The sequence below is a fragment of the Mytilus californianus genome, unplaced genomic scaffold (genome assembly GCF_021869535.1).
Source record: "Mytilus californianus isolate M0D057914Y unplaced genomic scaffold, xbMytCali1.0.p SCAF_3, whole genome shotgun sequence".
NCBI classification, from domain to species: domain Eukaryota; kingdom Metazoa; phylum Mollusca; class Bivalvia; order Mytilida; family Mytilidae; genus Mytilus; species Mytilus californianus.
Genome location: NW_026262679.1, coordinates 26,736,801 through 26,760,206, shown reverse-complemented (window position 1 = coordinate 26,760,206; position 23,406 = coordinate 26,736,801). Strand labels below are relative to the sequence as shown.

General features: G+C 33.2%; 1 protein-coding gene across 2 annotated transcripts in view; it reads right to left on the bottom strand.

Moving 5' to 3' along the window:
• Positions 1-11,293: 11,293 nt before the first annotated feature.
• The window catches only part of LOC127734252 (universal stress protein Sll1388-like), a 38,709-nt gene continuing 26,596 nt past the window's right edge, over positions 11,294-23,406 (bottom strand). The window contains exons 1-4 of one of the 2 annotated variants that reach the window (XM_052244030.1): positions 19,434-19,630; positions 16,035-16,115; positions 12,621-12,733; positions 11,294-11,639 (exon numbers count right to left, since the gene is read on the bottom strand). In XM_052244030.1, the coding sequence (XP_052099990.1) occupies positions 11,448-11,639; positions 12,621-12,733; positions 16,035-16,115; positions 19,434-19,503 (456 nt within the window). In that variant the 5' untranslated portion in view covers positions 19,504-19,630 and the 3' untranslated portion in view covers positions 11,294-11,447. Of the gene's footprint in view, positions 11,640-12,620; positions 12,734-16,034; positions 16,116-19,433; positions 19,631-23,406 lie in introns of those variants that run through there. The other variant, XM_052244031.1, reaches the window with a different exon arrangement.

The following is a 23,406-nucleotide window of genomic DNA, read 5'->3' as shown; positions in this document are numbered from 1 at the left end:
TTAATAGCTAACCCAAAACAACTGGAACTCTGTGAAATAAATGTAATTTTTCATGACCATTTGTATCCAAATAACATGACTAGGCTCCTCCTTTAATAAGTCAGTCAGGACCTTCTATCCTGTATCTCATTGATTTGATTTGCCAAGCATCCCCAAATCTGTTTCTAATAGATCTGTCGCAAAAATAAATACAGCAGTATATCGGAAAACAAATAATGAACACGTACAGATGAGAAGATTATTCCCAAACATTTACCCAACTGGGTCATCCAATTGAATGATCTGAAAATACTTATTGCTTTATTTTATTGTTGGAAGTAGTCCAAGAATGTCTCCTGCTACCTTTTCCATTGGTTCTTCTGAAATATATTGCCTAAAGGTGTTCAGTTTGATTCTTTCTTAGGTTTCCTTGCAAAGCAACTGTCCCACGAACGATAATATGCATGAACATATTCCTTCGTGTTATGCCAATAAATTCAATATTTGAGCTTCTAAGGTGTCTTGTCTACGCCTAAATGTGCAGCTGTCGGTATATAATGAAATTAATACAAGAGATGCTGGTTTCGACTCCCAGGGATAATCACTTGTGTTCTGGCTACTTGGTCATTGTTCGTCTCAAACCTTCTGTATAAAACTCTTCAATACGTTTATAATTTTTCTCATTAACCCGAAAGCGTTTTAATGTTGATTTTCTACTTGAGATATTTTCCCAAGGCGGTTTATGCTTTCTAGCTTCAAGGGCAACAAAGATATTCCCTATATTTTTATCTACCAATTGATCTTGTCTTATCTCAGATAGTTCTCAACCTCCTTAGAGTGCCTCATTTTTCTCAATTTGTTCTGTTATTCTTTGCTTTCAAGCCTAGTGACAACTGCAATTATTGGCCTTGTAGTTTCAATATCCTCGGAATCTTTTGTTTTATCTTCTTCCATAGGGGATGCAGCAAGGTGTCCCACTGTTTCTTTTTGTTTTTCCAAATTTGATTGGCATTCTACAGTGTGGTCACTTACCTCTCTTGCATAAACGTTTTCAGTTTGATTAAAATCCTCCTATCATTTACATGACTTACGTGGATTTAGTGACATTGCATCCTTATGAAGAACTATCTTTTGCCTGGTTGTCAAGATGTTCTACTAATCATCTTTCTAATCGTATTTATAATATCACCATTCTTTCTAAAGGTAAAGATGGACTTAAGAAATGTTATGATGATGTATGTTCAACCAATCAGCGGTTTCAATCAGATGTAGATTGTTTAAAATTTTTAAAGATCTATACCAAAATCTTCAATCACAATCTTAACCATTTAGCAATATTATCAAAACTTTGCTACGCTTGACACGTTATTCTCATTGCTCAATTGTAAAATCGACTAATCGTCTCATAAAACAGGGCTTTTTTCTACAAAACGTAATTCCACTTTCATATATATTGATAATGCCCTGTCTCTCAATAACCCACATTAAAATGTGTGCTTACGTCTCATATAACCCAGGCCACTTAATATTAACGATACTACCCAAAGTAGAATTTCTGTTTTATATTTTTATTTTTCCCTCGATATTGACACAGATGGACTACTCCAAACTAGAGTCTATGACAAACGTGATGATTTCAATTTTCCAATTGGCAACTCCTTATTTTTAGTCAGATATAATATAAACGGTAACAATTTTACTGCACCAGATGCGCATTTCGAAATAAATATCTCTACAGTGATGCTCGAGGCCAAAATGTTTGAAAGTCCAAAACCTTATACAAATTTGTTTAGGGCTGATGAAACAAAAAGTGCAAAAATTAAATCCAAACCCGAAAAATCAGATTATACATGAAGGCGACACATTATTTAATTTGAAATGATTTATTAACGGCAAATTTAAATCAACAATTTGCGTATTTCCATGCTACTGGACTAGTGATAACATCAGAGACTAACAGTCCACCAAATGAGGTATCGACCCAGTGGTAGAAGTAATATTAACGGCACGAATGATACTGCACCAGATGCGCATCTCGACAATATATGCCTCCTCAGTGATGCTCGAGGCCAAAAATATTGAAAATTCACAACATAATACATACGTTGTAGAAAGATATCCTCTGATTTGTTGTATGGCGTTTTAATAGCTCGGTTAATACGTTACGCTCCTGCATGTCCACACTATACGGACTTCGTTCATAAAGGTGTGCTCCTTACTCAAAAACTGCACTTACAGAGTTATGAGGAAGAACAACTAACATCGATACTACATAAGCTTTAGGTCGTCATCACAAATTGGTTGACCGATACGATGTGTAGGTGTCTCAACTTACTAGTGAAATTTTTGGCGGTATAAGATCTTTAGATACCAGTATTGTCGTATGATCTGTAGTTTTACCGCATTTGTACTATTCCCGATTTCGACATTTTGACTGGTTGAGGATTCGTATGGCGATGGATTGATGAACAGCAGGAGACGCTTAGCCTGGCGACACACACCTGGTCTCATATTCCATTTTTTCAGTTCGTACAATTTCTTCAATTTTTTGTTTGTTCCCTTGATATGTCTCTTCTCAATCGATTTATGAGATGTTGACCTTTGACTATTTTGCCTGTTCTTTGAAGGCCCTTTTGATATGTATGCATTTTATATTTTTGGCATTACGAGCTGATGAGGTAATTCAAATAGAGGTGTTGTTTTCATGAAAATCATTTTTTTTTTATTATGTATGACTCTGAAACATATATTTGTAAAAAGCGCTATGCATTTCTCGTACATATGTCCTTTTCTGATTCAATACAATTATATTGTCATACATGCTTACTGTTTTAGAAAATAGATAATGACTATGATAGGCTGAAAAACGAGATCGTGTCAATTCCTTGAAATTATCCACCAGATGAGGTATCGACCAAATGGAAGTAACAACATTCACTGTACTCATGATACTACACCAATTTATGTTCCTCATTGATATTGGGGTCGAGGCCTAAATATATTTGGTTTGTTGTCTATCTCGGTTAATACGTGACGCTCGTGCATGTTCACACTATACGGACTTCGTTAACTGGAGTGTGCTCATTCACAAAAACTGCGCTGACCGAGTTATGAGGAAGAACAACTGAAATCGATACTACATAAGTTTTACGAATTGCTTGACCAATAAGATGTGAAGTTGTCTCAACTCACTAGTGACATTTTGCACAGTATTAGATATTTAGATACCAGTATAATCGTCTGACCTGTAATTTTACCGAATATGTACTATTCCCGATTTCTACATTTTGACTGGATGTGGATTCGGTAGGCGACTGATTCACGAATAGCAGAAGACGCCTGTCTTGTCGACGCACCTGGTCTCATCCCTTTTGCAGTTCATGTGATTCCCTCAATGTTTTGTTTGTTCCTTTGATTTGTCTCTTCGAAGACACGCGAAGCAATGAATGTGATTTTTAAATTTTATAGATGCTTAACGATGTTGTTGTCCATTCGTTTGATGTGTTTTATCGTTTAATTTTGCCATTTGATTAGGGACTTTCCGTTTTGAATTTTCCTCGGAGTTCAGTATTTTTGTGATTTTACTTGTTTGTGCTTTTTTGTTAAATATTTGTTTGTTTTGAGATTGTGTCACAGTGATGACTGCTGTACCCATATTGTGACTATTTTACCTGTTATGTCTGTTTTGTTCACGCGTCGTTGTAAATATAACGGAATTCGATGCCACTGTCATACAAGTGAGAGGTTTAGCGATATAAAACCAGGTTTAATCCACCATTTTCTACATTTGAAAATGCCTATACCAAGTCAGGAATATGACAGTTGTTGTCCATTCGTTTGATGTGTTTTATCATTTGATTTTGCCATTTGATTAGGTACTTTCCGTTTTGAATTTTCCTCGGAGTTCAGTATTTTTGTGATTTTACTTTTTTTCTAAATCGATTTACGAGATTTGAACATCGGTAAATTACTGTCGCCGTAATCCTTCACGCATTGTTGCCCTTTTACGATTTTGTTCTTTCTTTTGACGCCCTTTTGGTCTGTTCACGTTTTATATTTTTGACATTACGAGATGATGAGGTATTTCAAGTAGTAAAGGTTTTGTTTTCACGGAAATAATGCATTTTTGGTTTTATCATGTATGACTCTGAAACAGATGTGTTTAAAGCGCTTTGAATTTCTAGTACAACTGTCCTTTTCCATTTCAATATAATTATATTGTCATAAATGCATACTGTTTTAGAAAATAGACAATGACTATGATAGACTGTAATCGATAATTTCACTTATTATTTATTTAAAAAGTGTCATTCCATCTGCTGAAAGAAAATAGATTTAATTTGATTGCTAATAACACAATTATCAACAAAGGAAGACAGGAAAACGATGTGAAAATAAACTGGCCACCATACAACCTTGTGAATAAAAATTAATAAAACCTAAATTATAAAGTAAGACATTAAATGTCCGAGGATGACAAACTATATAATTCAAAATTATGACAGCAATCGAAGACAACCAGAGGGTTACAGGTTCCTCACCTTAATCTGGGAATATGATATAACAACAAAACATAAGAACATTCTATAAAATTCATTCGGAAAAGACGAGTTTTTGTTATCCGATAAGTACACAAGTACTAAACAAATCACAAAAAAAGAAGACACATTGTTCTGAACTATGAAAACTCGGAGTTGATGCAAAAAGTAAAATAACAAAAATACCGATACAAGGAAAATTCAAAACGGAAAGTCCCTTATCAAATGGCAAAATCAAAAGCTCAAACACATCAAACGAATGGAAAACAACTGTCATATACCTGACTTGGTACAGGCATTTCCTCATGTTATGTAGAAAATGGTGGACTAAACTCTGGTTTTATAGCTAGCTAAACCTCTCACTTGTATGACGGTCTATGCTAGTACTGATAAGGACAAAATTCAAAAAAGCATTATACAACGTTAAATTCATAGACTTCAGGTTTATTCAAAGGACCAAACAGTCTCAACGGATCGCATTTAAGCTCCACAAATATCACCACCACAAGAAAGGTGCGACATATTTTGTAATAAGATTCTACAAACACAGAAAAATTTATAAAACAAATGTTTGTGACTTAGAGCAAAAACTCATATTGAATATTCTTCAGCAATTCATAGACACGGGTATAGCAAAACAGCTTGGAAATACACAAATACCATGGCGTTGTCAGTTTATTTTCGACTTATGTGTTTGAATGTCCTTTTGGTATCTTTCGCCATTCTTTTAGAAGCATATTATTTATCTTAAACATAAAAAAGATATGTCCATAAGTCTTATTACAAAATACAATGTTCAGTTCTTTAGTATTAGTCAGGGATTAGTTAGACCTTGAAAGAATAAAGACTCATTCTCAAGAACTTCCGTGTTTGCTTAATCAGCCGGCACGGACACAATAGGTTTCCGTGTATGTGCATTCTTACTTAAACGTATTTTGTTCAATCACGGAACGAACGAGCAATTTTTTTATTTTTTTGTAAGTAGAAGGTATGTTCTGTCCGGTTAATTCTTTACGAACATATTCGTTTATTTTCATTCGGTTGTTCATTACGGCGATTTACAAAGCAGAGAATTCACTCTCAATTCAATCACTACACTGCTCAGGATTACTGTAAAAAACGCATAATAAACACTATTTTCGACTTCAATAATATAGAATGATCGTATTATTGCCTCAACTTTCAAAAGAAAAACTCTGTAATTGAAAGAAAGAATTATCACTTGGCAATCAATATCAAAAGTCGATGGACAGACAATAACAGGATCCACGTGTCTAACCTGACTATAATTAATGATCGAGGAAACATTTTATATATGATGTTTATTACAATTGCATGGTGATCGATACTTTCATTGTATGCGCCTTGACAGATTTGTTTATAACCCACAGGTATTTCCTCCTCCGCCTTGGGAAGATAGTAAAAACTTTCACGGTTACTCTGGGGTCTGTTTGTCATTGTTGATAACACAGACACAGATGGGTACTTTTGTTTTTCGTTTTGGTTTTTGAGAAATCAAAAACGAAAAATGAAAACACTCTCGTTTTTTGTTTTTTGTTTTTGATATTTCAAAATGAAAAACGAATGGACGCAAATATACACGGACCCAGATGCTAGTACCTTGAACATATTTGTTTTGTATTGTATTTACATAGTATTTGCCAGAACAAAACATACATGAAATTCTAGTAAGGAAATAATATTAATGTAAATTGAGTATCCATTAAAATAAAGAAAGATGCAATTCTCAATATTTGATTGAAATTCCAAAGGAACATAAAGCAGATCTATAATTGTTCAGTCTTATTCTTTTGTTAATGTCATCAGTGTACACATGTGGTTTCCAACCAATTTATAGTTCCTTTATTAAACAGGTGATACAATATAATTTATACGAATATACATATTGATTGCTGTTTTAATAGTTCCCGATATTGCAAAAAGAAAATATGAAGTATTAATTCATAACACAACAGCCATCCATACATTTGACCAAATCAAATACAAAGAATTATTTTTATTTACTGCTATTCATTTTATAGGTCGTTAGTTTTATCGTTTGAATTGATTCACATTTGTCATGCCTTTTATAGCTGACTAAAGGGTTTTGCGCATTTTTGAAGGCCATATGCTGACATATATTTGCTTATATCCATGTCATTTGAACTCTGGTCGATGGTGGTCTTATTGTCAATCATATCTCTACCATATGTCCTTATTTTCATATTTATCTCAAAGTCACAGCGAGGCCCTTAACACGGAGCAAAGATAAACCCTCACTGCAAGTTCAAAATGGTTTATAGGTCCGATTTGAGGGGACAAATTTTTGCTAAATGTCGATCGCGCTGTTCATTGATAATCACAGTTGACAAAATCATTAAAGTTAGTAAATCAATTTCATTATTTAAGTGCAATAAATTATATAAGGAGTCTGTACCAAATCATGAATATGACAATTGTTTTCCATCTCGTTTGATGTGTTTGAGCTTTTGATTTTGCCATTTGTTAAGGGACTTTCAGTTTTGAATTTTCCTTTGAGTTCGGTATTTTGGTTATTTTACTTTTGACCATGTGACCTACTAAATATTTGTAAATTTTTATGTGCTGAATACTTTTGCTATTTTCTGTTTGATTTTATCTATCATAATTTCTGCAAAAAATCATCTTTGAAGAGCATGAACTCCTGTAAGGGGTCAATTAGCAATTTCGACCATGTTGACTTATTTGCAGATTCTATTTTACTAAACATTTTACTATTGAAATCTTCTCTTTATCTTCTATATTTAAAAATGTTATAAAAGGGTAAAATCATCATTGAAAAAAAAATAACCATAAAATGTGTGAAAATGGTTATTCAGGGGTAATATCTCCTTTAAAAAGTCAGTGACAATATCGGTCATGTTAACTTATTTGTAACTCTCAATAAACTGATTTATTTTCTAATTTCTCTCTATATATAATTTTAATTTCTGCATTAAATGCAAATCATTGGTTTGAAAGAGTATTTCAAGTGTTATTACTCCATTATGGGGTGAATCGACGATTTCTTTCAGGTTTGACTTATTTATATGTCTAATATTTCTGAACATTTTTACTTGTAAAAGATTCTCACTATCTAGTAAATATAGTTTCCACAAGAAATGAAAACAAGGGTAAACATCATCATTGATTTTTTCATAAAAGCGTAAATTAGATCATTTAGGGGCAATGACTCCTATAAGGAGTCAGTTGGTGATATCGGTCTTGTTAACATATTTGTAAATCTTATTTTCTGAAAAAATTGTAATCTCACAATTTCTCCCTGTCAACTATGGTTTCCACAAAACATGTGAAAAGGGTTACAATCAATCATAATTGAAAGGCATTAACTTGTATAATGGGCCAATTGACTATTTCGGCCATGCTAATTTATTTGTAGATCTTTTTGTTCTAACCATTTTTTCAGTTTGAAATTTATTAATGTTTTGAAGGCAATAATCAAAAACTTCGAAATGTCATTCCTTAAAATGACATTTTAGTGGCAATAACTCTAAAATTGGTTATCCGATTTAAAAAAATCTTCCATACGAGATGGTTTTACTATATCTGCTTTAGCATTTGAGATATAAGCCAAAACTCTATGGTCTATTAACAGCAATAGGAACCATGTTTGTTGATAGATAAAATCCCCGGATATGATCTATAAAGTAAATTACTTATGGAACATTCAGGTATGGTTTGGTAACATTTGGACCCACAGTTTCAAAAAAATATATTTTAAAAGTTTACGGACAAGGACTACGATGGACGCCAAGTGATGATACAAAATCCGTGTCCTTTTAGACCAGTTACACTCAAAAGGAATTTTGGGGTGAACTTATGTTATATGTTATCCCGAAACTACATATGCCAAAATGTTTCAGGTTTGAAACGAGCCATCAAACGTTTCAGAATTTACGATATGGACAGAGGAATTGAAGAAACGTGCTACTGGAAATAATCTTAAATCGATTAATGTGTGATGCTGCATTACATGAAAATAATAATTACCAAGCAGATGAACATGGTGTAACTCTATTTGACGCTAATTATATTCAAATGTTTTCCTCCTGGGTTTATCTGTTTTAAGTAATATTTAAAATTACAAAGTTATATCCACGTTATCAACGGTTACTTTTATGTGTTTATGTCTTCAAATGTGATGCTATTATCAACAAAAAAATTATATAAACAGCTTCCTTGCTGACATCTATTTGATATTTTGGATTAGATGATTTATTCAGAAAAGCATTTTGATCTTTTTGAAAATTGAACAGACACATTACACATTAATAAAACAAAGAAATACTGTAATAAGGAGTCTATTTATAAAACTTAACAATCTTACTATAAAAAGGTATGACTTCGTGAAGGAATTATTTATTGTGATCAAAATATGGCCTTTATAAAGACAATAAAAGAACAATATATGAAAAACTAGCATCATCCACGCATTATCTCACAGAACATAGGGAGAATGGATATAAGAAAATGTGTGGTCAACATAAAAAAAACAGTCATTCTAAAAGTCATATTATATGGACCAAAAATAGGCAGCTATAGGTTGAAGATTTTCCTATGTTGTAGGTATCTACGAACAAAAAAAAAACAAAAAAACATCTGTAAAAGATACTAGAGGGACATTCAAACTCATAAAACGAAAATAAACTGACAACGCCATGGCTAGAAAAGAAAAAGACAAACAGACAAACAATAGTACATAAAACACAACATAGAAAACTAAAGCCTAAGCAACACGAACCCCACCAAAAACTGGGGGTGAGCTCTGGTGCTCCGGAAGGGTAAGCAGATCCTGCTCCACATGTGGCACCCGTCGTGTTGCTCATGTTAGTACAAACCCGGTAAATAGTCTAATTCGGTAGGTCACATTCGTGAAAAGGGAACGGGATTGTAGTTACGACATTAGTAACATATCCGCTATCATCTGTGAAACGGATATTCCATAACGGTCAACCAACTCGTGATGGCGTCCGTAAAACTTACGAAGTGATAATTTCAACTTCATCATTTGGAACTCTTGGTTTAATAGCTTCCTTGGGAGCAGCAACACTCTATCAAGGAAATCATGATAGGAAATACAAGTCCGGAAATATCGTATCAATTGGGAGATATATACTCCGTATGCAGGCGCAGCTGGAATGTTGCTACATAGAAATGGAAAATTCACAATTGGGAAGCTGAAATCATCTTTTTTGTCGTAAAGTTTTGTTTTCAACCGACCCTCATTGTCAATTTCTAGATGTAAGTCAAGATATGAGGCAGAATTAACTGTATCTGTTGTATCCTTTATCTCTAGTTCGATGGGATAGATGCGTTCAACATAGTCACCAAATTTTGAATTATTTAGTGAGAGAACATAATATATATAGTGGAAAATAAAGTTAAAGGATACTGCTAACTTCTTTTCTTCTTCCTAAGACGTTCCTGTATGAAGTCAGCCACATAAGAATAAAGGAACAAGTCGGTTAGAAGAGGGGCACATTTGGTTCCCATGGGAATGCCGATAGTTTGTTGAAAAACACGCCCTCCAAACGTAACAAATATGTTGTCAATCAAGAAATCAAGCATCTTAATAATGTCAGTTTCAGAGGATTTTTTGTTTGAATCAGAGTGATTTTTTACAAAGTAGGATTTATTCCTCCCTAAGACAAGATACTTGTATCTAAGTTGGCCATTCTTTTTAATGAAACAAAGCAATACCAACTCTTTCAATTTGTCTTTTAGTTTGGAATGGGGAATACTTGTGTAAAGTGTAGAAAAGTCAAATGTTTAAATACTGTTGCAAGATGAAAGAGTCTTAGATCGTGTGTACTCTAAAAGATCTTTGGAATTTTAATTGCTGATAAAATTGATGTTAACAATTTAGAAAGAGGTTTCGTGGAGCACTTGGAAGACCCAGTAAATGTACATGTATTCTGTTTCCATGTTTTATTCATCTACCAATGTTGAAAATTTGAATTGTATATAATTGTTTAATGTATTAGTTATTCTAGTACGTGTTGAGGGTGAAGATGCGTTAAAGACGTGGATAATCGCGAAGGCAAATGCCACACAGAAAAGTGAAGAATATTCAGTTGAAATTCTGTAAGATATAAATACAATATGAAGTAACCCCTCCCCAACAAACACAAAAAAAAAATTGACTTTAAAATGATATATGAATAAAAATCTTGATCATACATTTCAATTTTATACAGTAATCTATACCAATTAATATCAAAACGAACACAAAAACAACAACCTTCCACAAACTATGAAAAAACAAATTAACCACTTTTCTCTATAATCTCTACACCAGAGGTTAATTAGGGTACTAGTATATAAATATGGTTACCCAGTTTTGGCAGTATATCCTTGCTTAAATAGAGCGTTCTTTTTGTTGTTTGTGATGAATAAATACGCAAACACGTCCGATCGGAATGGAGACATTAAATCTGTTGTCTCGTGTAGGAAGAGAGCAAGTTAATGAACCCTTGCAACAAATCTGTGAGTTTCGCAGGTGGTCTATTGCAAGGCAATGTATCGTCCATCATTCCTGACGGCCCCGACCTTACAGAACCTACCTATTGAATTTATTGTGTTTGTTGTTTCTGACTGCTAAATCTAGCTGAAATTTTGCTTCATTAGTGCTGTCAGTAAGCAGTTTATTTCCTAGTGCGCATGCGTGTGTGTGTGTGTGTGTGTGGGTGTATATCTGTTTACAATATTCGCACAATAGATTGATATAAACGATAACATGTATAGTGAATTTTATTTAAAATATTATCTTTAACAAATATCTATATTTTATGAAAATACCCAATTTAGCATATATAATATCACATAGTATCAAATAATCTGATTACAATTTATGATAGTTTTTTTTTAAATCAACGTTGTTTGCTAATCGTTTTAATTTTTACACACAATTACAGGAACGAGTGCATGATGTAGAACATAGTCACTAACACTACCTAGAAATGTTCTCCGTATTTTACCAAGTCCCCTACTTCCGACAACTATATATTTCGCATTCTCTTTATTTGCCACATCAACAATACCAGGCCCCGCATCGCCATTGACTCGTACTACTTTACCATTTATCTAAAAAATAATAAAGGTAATTTACCAAGCTGTCAGTGAGTTAAAGATCGTATGAAATTTAGTATATTCCCAGTAACAGGTGGTCTAGCCACTATCACTCTATTCATAAATTGTGAATCATAATTTCATCACGGCTTCGGAATGGGATGTGCCTTACCAAAATTTGTTCCAACCGCTTACCAGCCATCAGCCATGGTCAACGAAAAAGAAATGTATAAAGTCTTCCTTGGAAAGAGTAATCCTTGAGTGCACTATTTCACCATCATATTGATATTATATATAGAAAACATTAATGTTTATCAAAACGTGATTTTTTCCCATTAAGAACCAGATCATGTTTTTTTTTGTAGTGCAACATATCCCATTATTTTTTCTACATCTCAAAACCTGGCATATTAAAAATATATTGAGAAATAAACTTTGTGTCATGTACATTGTGTACCACTGCTAATTTATGTTCCGCTTGATTCGTAAGCTGGGATTACACTGCTACTTTTGCATAGGTACTATTTCTGTACTTAAAATCTGTAGCACTGACAATTTACTTTTGATATTTAGTACTATTTCTTTACTTTAAAGTTATTGTAATATTTAGGTACCTGTATTTTACAGTACTTGATTTGTACTTAAAATGTTGGTACAGAAATAATACCAACAGTGATCACAATATTCCATGTTTGAAAATCATAACTTTAAGATATTTGAAATAGACAAACTTTCTAAATGTTAAAAATGTAATGGTGTAACCAAAAATCTGTAGTACTTAAATTTTAAGTACAAATCAAGTACTGTAAAATACCGGTACCTCAATATTACAATAATTTTAAAGTAACAAAATAGTACTGAATATTAAAAGTATATTTCCAGTACTACAGATTTTTGGTACAGAAATAGTACCTATGCAAAAGTAGTTGTGTACTTTCAATCATATACAAACTGATTGAAATATAGATCCTGTGTCCGAGCAATATTGATTCATACCTTATGTTTTTTTACGAGAGCATTGAATTTCTCTGCTATTTCCTTTACATGTTCTTCTTCTTTTGCTACAAGGTTTGTCACGAGTTTTGGGTCGACGGACATCAATGTTACAGCTACAATATACAACACATATTAATCAAATTTCGAGTCCAATATTGACTGTGTATGTCGTAAGCGGACCATTTATGCAGTTGTTCTATTGTTTAGTTTAATATTTCGATGTTTCTCTATTTGTTATGGTCACTATGCAACTTTTTGTTTAGTAATTTGTGGCCATGAAGGATTAAAAGTTTAACAAAAATATCGAACTCTAAAGCAATTTCTAAAAGGGGAAGTCCATAAAAATTGACAAAATAAAACGCTATAAATCAACGGAACAAGTGAAAAACATATGCCATATTCTGACTTGGTACAAGCATTTTCCGAAGAAAATGGTGGGTTTAACCTGGTTTGATAGCTAGTTATACCTCCCACTTGTATGACAGTTGTTTATAGGAATTTAGAGGTCTCCAGTCTGTCTTGTATTTTAATCCTTGGACTTTTTGATAGTACAATTCAATTTCAAAAACATATCCTATCATTATTTTTAATGATCAGAGACACATGTTAGTTATGTTAAAATATATATTACTTTGAATTCCATTGTGTACATCATGTTTGGAATCGTTCAAAGTAAGGCTTATCATATTACTTAGCAGACTTTTATTTAAAAAAAATATTTATTAGAAATATAATTCGAAAGATTTGTTGTTCTTAAGAAATTTCCGAACAGTATTGTTAAATAACTTCAAACATTAAATTGAAAAAAAAAAGAAAATTGTATTTACTAGTCCTATCATATTTTCTAGTCTAAATATTTTTCTAAAAATGGTACACGTGTGCAATTTCGAAAAGCGTCGCATTTTCAAATATAAGTCTAGCAAGATTCGATGTACAGTTAGTTTAAAATAAAAAAAAACTATTTGGACGTCCCCATCAGTAGGAATGTTGTTGATGTTGCGTACGTTTAGTTTATGGGAATTTCAGATACACAGCAAAATACAGTCGAACTTGCAATTCATTGTATTAGATAAGTATCTACATGTACAAGGGCTATCCGGTTGCAAGGTACTAACAATTTCATAGATGCTCTCATTTTCAGTGGCAGTCGACATTTGGTTTGGATTTAACAATACAGTTTAACCTAGCCACATGTTCGTGTTACTGTCCCAAGTTAAGAACTCGTCATTGGTTGTCTATTGTAAAATCTTGATGTTTTAGTAATGTAGGGAATTATGTATGATGGCAGATCCTTCCTATTCTCTGTTATATTTATAAAATTTTCTATTTAAAGCTTGACTTATTGTCTATTGATTAAGAATGTGTGTGGAATTTTTTTATGAGCTACAAACCTCTCGAATTATATTTCTAACAAATATATTGTTTTGAAATAAAAGTCTGCTTTTAAGTAACATGATAAGCCTTACTTTAAACGATTTTAAACATGAAATCAAAATCGTTATATATATTGGAAAATGAGATGTCATATGAGCTGCGTCGGATAGAAATCGACCTTATGCAAATGTATATCAATTAATCTGTTAACCTAATTCGGGTTGAAAAATCTCTACGGTTGTACGGTTGTATAAAGTCTATAACTGTTTGAAAATTGAGTTGTTATAAGAACCCTACAAAACAGGTCAAAATAATTTTTTTATTTTGTATTTGAATGTTCAAAAATCAATCAAAGTCTTATACATGTACACGTATACGTGCACTTGCATAAGGTCGATTTCTATCCGGCGCAGCTCATATTATTACTCAACATTGTATCATGTGTGTTGTTTTCTGCTGTTTTTCATTGTGTCATATTTGTAAAATATGTTTTGATTGCTATAGCATGTATATGCGTTTTGCAAATAAACTCATTCATTCATTCATTCAACTCTAGATATTGTTTAGTTGTCGTCTCATTAACGTGTACCTCGACATCTCCTTTCGTTAATCATTAAATAAGTTGCATAATTAATGATGCATTGTTATTTGTCGTCTTTTTCTTAAAGGACAAAGAAGAAATGCCATCTTTCAGAAATTTTCACATATATTGTTGACGCACTATCACAAATAATACTTAATATAATTGAATTTCAACATGTATGTGAACTCAAACAACAGTTAATGTGGAAACAAAGTCATATGCAAATAACATTTGTACGGTTATACAAATGGAGAGAATCATCATTTTAAAAACTGCAATGATTGGCTTGAATTCATAGTAATATTTTCTCATTATCATAGATTAATCTGGATAATTTCATGCATATGGCTAAATATGATTCAGTGAAATATTATAGGAATCGAGTGAACTAATTGCAGTATCATGTTTATGAGAGGCAACACCAGTTTATCGATGTTCAAGTCGCTCAAATCCATTTAGAATATACAAATCAAGGTAAACAAACAAATACTGAGGGAATAGCATGAACTCCAAACGAAGCGAGATCTGATTCGTCGACATGGTTAACGTCTCGCTGCTATGCATGCATCACCCGACATGTAAATACACTTGTTTCCATTGCTTTTCACCTTGTCAGTACAGTTACTTTTAGACCTGCCCAGCTAACAGTGATACATGTATAAAAATGATCAAAGTATGGTGACTGTATGGTCGTATATCGTATAATATCGTGTTATTCTGCTGTGTTCAATGTTGTCATTGAAGCGAGCATTCTTCGAGGTGATATTACGTGTCTCTAGTATTGCTTTAATTTGTAGCCGTAACTTCGTTGACTGATTATACTTATAGAAGTCAATGCATTTTCTTGACCTATTTTTTGTTTAAATTGCTGTTTTGTTATTTACTGATTGAGATAATCGGAAGAGGAATTAATACGACCCACAAGATAAGTTTGACCCCGCCACAACTTAACATACCTCTTACAAGTCTAGATGTCCTGTTTCTTAAAGTCTTTGTATATATGTTGTTTAATGGGAAATTCTTAATATTCTGTTGACTGTATCCATAAGTTGTCCAGAAATCAGGTCATTGAGAGTTTGATATATGGTATGAATACTATTGATCAAATTTTAACATCCTCTTTGTATCATCCGCCAATTTTAACTGGATGTTGAACACTAGTTTCAGTGTGTAACCGTCTGATTGACGTTTAGCTAACCGTGCGCCTTTTTAAAACTGGATGTTGAACGCTAGTTTCAGTGTGTAACCGTCTGATTGACGTTTATCTAACGTGCGCCTTTTTTCTAAACAGGATGTTGAACGTTAGTTTCAGTGTGTAACCGGCTTATTGACGTTTACCTCACCGTGCGGCTTTTTTTTTAAAAACTGGATGTTGAACACTAGTTTCAGTGTGTAACCGTCTGATTGACGTTTTAGCTCACTTTCCCTATTATTCGTTATAAAGTTCATCAACTTACGTTGTGAATTTATCCGATTGTATTCTGCGCAATAAACAATTATCAGTCTGTCACTTGATCTTAAACCATTCTTCACGTACCCTAATATAGGAAAATATATTATGGTAAACTGGCATTATTACATACATAAAAAAGTTTTCATTGACAAGAAACAAAAATCAATGACGTTTCTATTCAATTCACATTCACAATAATAAAGATTATTTTAGCCATCATCAAACTAGATCTCGTTAATAAAAAAACAAAAACAAAAATCCATATTAATGTACATTTATTTTTTGAAGATGTTTTCATCTGTAGGTTTATAGTCAGATCATACAAAATTTTGATAGATTCAATGAATCGTAAATCTGGGTATTTCAAGTTACGCCTATGGTATAAATTCTGATGCAAAATCTATCATAATTCTCTCTTGGACAGGTGGTTGAACATCCATTTTTAGCTCACCTTCCCCAAAGGGCCAAGCAAGTGATATTTTCTCATAACTTGGCGTTCATCAAATTTTACAAAGAACCTTCTCCTCTGAATTACCAGGCAAAATTTAACCAAACTTGGTCACAAACATCATTGGGGTATGTAGTTTAAAAAATGTGTCCGTTGACCCCGCCTGCCAAGCAACATGGCCGGCATTGTTAAAAATAGAACATTGGGGTAAAATGCAAGTTTTGTCTATATATTTACCTTGAAAACCGCTATGAATAGAGAAAATCTGACAAGGGCAGATATGTTCGGAATGATAAGATCTACTTATTGTCTACTTACATCAATACTGTCAGACGACTTTTTATAACAGATATTGCCCTTTAATGACGAAATTTACCATTTTCTTTTCATTTTTGCCTATTATCTTGAAAATTATAATAGATAACAGTAAACTTTATATAGCCAAATTGATCAGCAAATCAAGATCTACTGAAAGGCCATCATCGCTGAAATCCTCAATAGACTTCTTATTGGAGTAATTGCCCTTTGATGACGATTTTATCATTTGTTTTGCGTTTTTGCTTAATATCTTGAAAACTATATTAGATAAACTTTAACAATCAAAATGATCAACAAGACAACATGTACTAATAAGTTAGAAAGCCGAAATCGTCCGACGACTCTTTAAAAGAGTTATTGCCCTTTTATTGACTATTATCTTTAATTTATAGTAGATAGATAGAAACTTCAATAAACAAAAAATTATCAGCAAGACAAAATCTACAAATAACCCTAATGACCGAACTCGTCAGTCGACACCTTATTGGAGTTGTTGCTTTTTAATTAGCATTTTTACCCATTTTTAGTGTGTTTGCCTATTATATTGAAAACTTCTTAAGATAGGTAGACACTTTAAATAGCAAAAAATGATCAGCAAGACAAGATCTACAAAATAAGACAAGTTTTGCCAAAATCGTTAGTATCATAAATCTAGGTATTTCAAGGTACGCCTATGGTATAAATTCTGATGCCAAAAAAATGAATAAAAACACTTAATAAATTTCATGCGTCCGAGGCAAAATCTATCAAAATCTCTTGGAAATGTGATTGAACATTGACTTTTTATGTTCAGCACAAGTGTCATTACATATTATTGTATTATTGCTAACTTTTGTTCTTATATATCTTAATGAATCACGTAAAAAGGATAACCGAAAACCACAATCCCCTTCCTATACATAACAAGAGCAACAAGACAAGATAACGGACATTATTTTGGTTGACTCTCCTTTCATTTGATATAATTTATAGATAAAAATAGAACATACCGACCTTTGTGCGTTTAAAGGTTGTTTTTTTTTAAATTAAATAACCTTACTATGGTTGCTAAGAACAAAAAGTATTGAAAGCAGTGGGGATTCATCAAGGAACCCGAAGGAGTCGAAGACGATCTTTCCTTAACAAACCTAAGATCTTTAACCTTTAACTTGTAGGCTCCAATTCGCTAAAAGAAATCTTATACACTGCTACTTTTGCATATGTACTATGTCTGTACTTAAAATCTGTAGTACTGGAAATTTACTTTTAATATTTAGAACTATTTCTTTACTTTAAAATTATTGTAATATTTAGGTACCTGTATTTTACAGTACTTGATTTGTACCTAAAATTTTGGTACATAAATAATACCAACAGTGATCACAATATTCCATTTTTTAAAATCATAACTTTAAGAGATTTGAAATAGACAAACTTTCAAAATGCTGAAAATGTTACGATGCAACCAAAAATCTGTAGCACTTAAATTTCAAGTACAAATCAAGTACTGTAAAATACAGGTACATAAATATTACAATGATTTTAAAGTAACAAAATAGTACTGAATATTAAAAGTAGATTTCCAGTACTAAAGCTTATTGGTACAGAAATAGTACCTATGCAAAAGTAGCTGTGTAGCAGGATAGCATACCTGTATTTCAAAACTGATTCTTACTTTATAATGTTGATGTTAACAGTAATATCTGCTCGTGTAATAGGGAGGATGCTACATGTTATAAGAAAAACATTTAGAAATCAAACATGCCTATCAGATGTGTAACATTTTCTTATCATTTTCCATATTTATCGATGATTCCTTTGAGCTTGGCTTACAATTTATGTGATTTACGTTTTTATCAGTATCGAGTTATCGAGAATTATTTCCAATGAAAAAGAAGCCCAACAATACAACGTCAAAGTGGAATTATTTTCAATTTGTGGTAACAGTGGAGCGTACATATGTGTGTGATGTAGTAAAATATACTTGAGATTATAAAAAAAAAGCACGCAGGTAGACAAACAGAAATATCATAAGGCTTCATCTCAGTACTTTACGACAACGTCAATCTTTGGTAATTGACATACATGTCAAGGTTAAGCGGATTTTTGAATTTTTTTATTTGAATAGTATATGGTCAAGTCGGTTCATTATTTGAACAGTTTGTCCTGACTAGCCGTTACATGGTCCTACTTCAAGGCTGTGTCCTCATTTATTATCATTAAATGGCTTGCATTCTTTGGTCGCCACGAAACTGACAACCTTGGTGAATGAGAAAATTGAAGGGATATTGTGTGTCTTTGATGAAAGAAAAATATAATCTAAAGAAACATATGTTTGACATGATGGACATTTACTGATATCAAATAATATGTCAAACTAGTTGTATTGATAAAATCCCTATGACATCTTGATACAACAGATGTCTATAAATGGGTCATATGGTCAAATGAAATGTAAATACTTTTCTTTTTTCCAAGTAAATGCCGAAAAATTGATAATTTTCCATTTTAGTAAATAAGCATCTTTAGTATTTTATAATGATTCGACTAAAAAATGTATGTTCACTAGGCAGTGAAAAAGAATTATATGAACTTTGGCAATCAAATGAGAAACTAAATAATCTTATAAATTATATTTAAATGATTTTAAAAACTTACAGTTAAATGCATTTTCTGCATGGTCACTTCCATCCATTGCCACCACAATAGTTCTCTCTTCTCCGGCCATTTGTTTATTTTATAATATTATTGCTATTAAATTTGATAACGAAATATTTATCAGGTCTAATAGATTACATACAAACATACGTAAGGCATCATATAGAGAAGGTCATTATCGACTGGTTTCCGTTGTTAAAACAATCAGTTGAACACCGTGTACCAGATAACATGATATGGTGCATCATATAATCCTTCCTAGGCAACTGACTGCCTAAGAGGGGGCCCGCTCCAGTGATTCCCTAAATAATCAACCTAATTTTTCCCACAAAAGGGGGTCCCGGCCCCTGGAAAACCCTCTAAATCCGCCTCTAATAATGACTAAAACGTGAAATGATACGGAAACGGTGTTTGTTTATATAACATTTAGAAAAAGACAATGATATTAAAGTGTATGCATATTTGTGGTTTTTCATAGCATTGTGATGACTAGTCTACTATATTACACACAGAGGTTCAGTAGCGGATATTGTAACCATGTATATTTATCTACACCAAGATGTCGTTAAACGAAATTGAAAACCCTGCATCTATCACGCTTTTCAATAACATATGGTCAAATCGCTGAAGGTTAAAATAAAATATAATTTACATAGGCGACAAAGGTAGCTTTTTTTGGTTCCGTGTTTTCACTTAAAAAAACTGTCAAATTCTGAATTTTCAACACCTTTGGATGTGAATAAAATTGCAAAACACAGTTCAACATTTCGACGCAGTCCATAAAGAGAGCTGACACATTAAAACAAAATGAAAATTATGCGATTGTTTTCTACAAAACAAAATAATATCGATCAATTATTAATTATTTAAACTATTTAAAAAAAATGCATGTTAACATGTTAAACCTTGCCAGATTATGAAGTACCTGTACATATCCAAGCTAGGCAACAGTAGTTTACTGATGATTAAATCTCAAAGATACGAATCAAAGTAATTAACAAATAAACTGAGGGAACTCCAAAAGGAGCAAGACCGAGTGTGTCGAGGGAACTCCCAAAGGATCAAGACCGAGTGTGTCGAGGGAACTCCAAAAGGAGCAAGACCGAGTGTGTCGAGGGAACTCCCACAGGAGCAAGACCGAGTGTGTCGAGGGAACTCCCAAAGGATCAAGACCGATTGTGTCGAGGGAACTCCAAAAGTAGCAAGACCGAGTGTGTCGAGGGAACTCCAAAAGTAGCAAGACCGAGAGTGTCTAGGGAACTCCAAAAAGGATCAAGACCGAGTGTGTCGAGGGAACTCCAAAAAGGATCAAGACCGAGTGTGTCGAGGGAACTCCAAAAAGGATCAAGACCGAGTGTGTCGAGGAACCTCAAAAAGGATCAAGACCGAGTGTGTCGACAGGATAAGCGTTTTATTCTATACAACCATCACGCGCCATGCGAATCCACACTCAGTCAAAATATCATAATCGGGAATTGGGCACAATTGGTAACATTACATATCATACGAATATTCTGGTATTTATAGATCTAAGACCGCGATCACATGTCGCCAGTTATTGTAAACATAGACACATCGTATCGGTCAACCAATTTGAGATGGCGACCGTATAACTTTTGTAGTGTCGATTTCAATTGTTCTTCCTCATAACTCTGTTGGAGCAGCTTTTTATGTAAAGAAACACCACCGTTCATGGAGTCCGTATATTGTGGACATAAGTACGAACGTAACGTAATATTGAGATATGCCTACGTTCGTCTGTGTCAATACCAAGGAAAAGATCAAGATATGAAGCGGACCACTTAGGTTTGGTGGTATCCTTAATCTCAAGTTCACCGGGTAACATGAGATGCAAGCACTTAGTGAGTATAATTCTATAAAACAATACATAAAAAACGTGAGACTGGGCTACATGATCCCCACCAAAAACTAAGGTTTATCTCATGTGCTCCGGTAGGGTAAGCAGATAAAATACTTCACTAGTGCATATGTAGGTACGGTAATACCGGTATCACTCCTGTCAGATCTAGAAAATGTACAATGACTATGTAGAGTGAAAAATTCCACCAGAATTTTTAAAGTTTTGGAACCAATATTCTCTTAAATGTATGATGTTTTAAGGACCAACATTAGTAAGGATGCATTTTTCATAGGATATTGCAGAGAAATGAATTGAACAAAAAACCAAAAAGATGTGTTTATGTATCATAATGGCTTGATTTTTAACAATTTACCAAATGTTCAAAAACGTATTTTTCAATACTTTGATTATATAGGTTTTGAAGCGTATGGGATATAATCGCACACGTTTCAAACCCTAACAAAATTAAATATACCTTTTTAGCTTACCTGGCCGAAAAGACCAAGTGAGCTTTTCTCATCACAAAGTTATGATAGATAGAAGGAAACTTCATATAGCAGAAATGATCAGCAAGTCAGACTAGATCTACAAATAAGTCATCATGGTCAAAATCGTTAGACTTCTCCTTATCGGAGTTATTGCCCTTTAAGGAGCATTTTTATCGACTTTTTTTTGCAATTTTGCCTAATGTCTGAAAAAACTGTAATAGATAGTTAGAAATTTAAATAAACAAAAATTATCACCATGACAACATAATATTAACGTAATATTCTCATTTCTAAATAGGTCTTTTGATTGACTGTTGCTTGCTTAATTTTCAATGGCAAATATTTCATATGAAAATAAAGAGATGTGGTATGATTGCCAATGGCAAATATTTCATATGAAAATAAGGAGATGTGGTATGATTGCCAATGGCAAATATTTCATATGAAAATAAGGAGATGTGGTATGATTGCCAATGGCAAATATTTCATATGAAAATAAAGAGATGTGGTATGATTGCCAATGGCAAATGTTTCATATGAAAATAAAGAGATGTGGTATGATTACCAATGGCAAATGTTTCATATGAAAATAAGGAGATGTGGTATAAGTGCCAATGGCAAATATTTCATATGAAAATAAAGAGATGTGGTATGATTGCCAATGGCAAATATTTCATATGAAAATAAGGAGATGTGGTATGATTGTCAATGGCAAATATTTCATATGAAAATAAGGAGATGTGGTATGATTGCCAATGAGACAACTATCCTCTAGAGATGTGGTATGATTGTCAATGACAAATATTTCATATGTAAACAAGGAGATGTTGTATGATTGCCAATGAGACAATTATCCTGTAGAGATGTGGTATGATTGTCAATGGCAAATATTTCATATGAAAATAAGGAGATGTGGTATGATTACCAATGAGACAACTATCCTCTAGAGATGTGGTATGATTGTCAATGGCAAATATTTCATATGAAAATAAGGAGATGTGGTATGATTGCCATTGAGACAACTATCCACCAAAGTTCAAATGAGGTGGATGTAAGCAATTATAGGCAACCGTACGGCCGTACATGCATATCAAAGACTAATACATACTAATAGTGTATTCAATAAGTAGGTTCAGCAAGATAGGTCGACCATGATGGAAGGTTAACACTTTTGACTGTCAGTGGAAAATAAAGGTAATTCTATGCTAGATGGGGGTAGACATTTTGCCACTTAAAGGTTCATCGGAGAGTTGTTGCAAGGGTTCTTTAACATGCATAGATCGTGACACTCACCCTTAACGAGGCATCGGATTTAACGCCCATATTCTAACCGGACGTGGCTGGGTATTTATACATCTCACACAGTCAAACGGACGCCCCACTTTAACAAGGGTTTCACTGTCGAGCGGTAGAAGTTCAGGGATAATCATATTTCTAAATCTTGTACAAACGCAAGAATATTAAAACTAATGTTTTCATGTATTTTTTTTATATTTTATTCAACGAGGATCAGTGGCGGATCCAAAAGGGGGGGGGGGGGGGTTCCGGGGGTTGGAACCCCCCTTTTTTTGGCCGATCAATGCATTTGAATGGGGACATATGGTTGGAATCCCCCCTTTCTCCT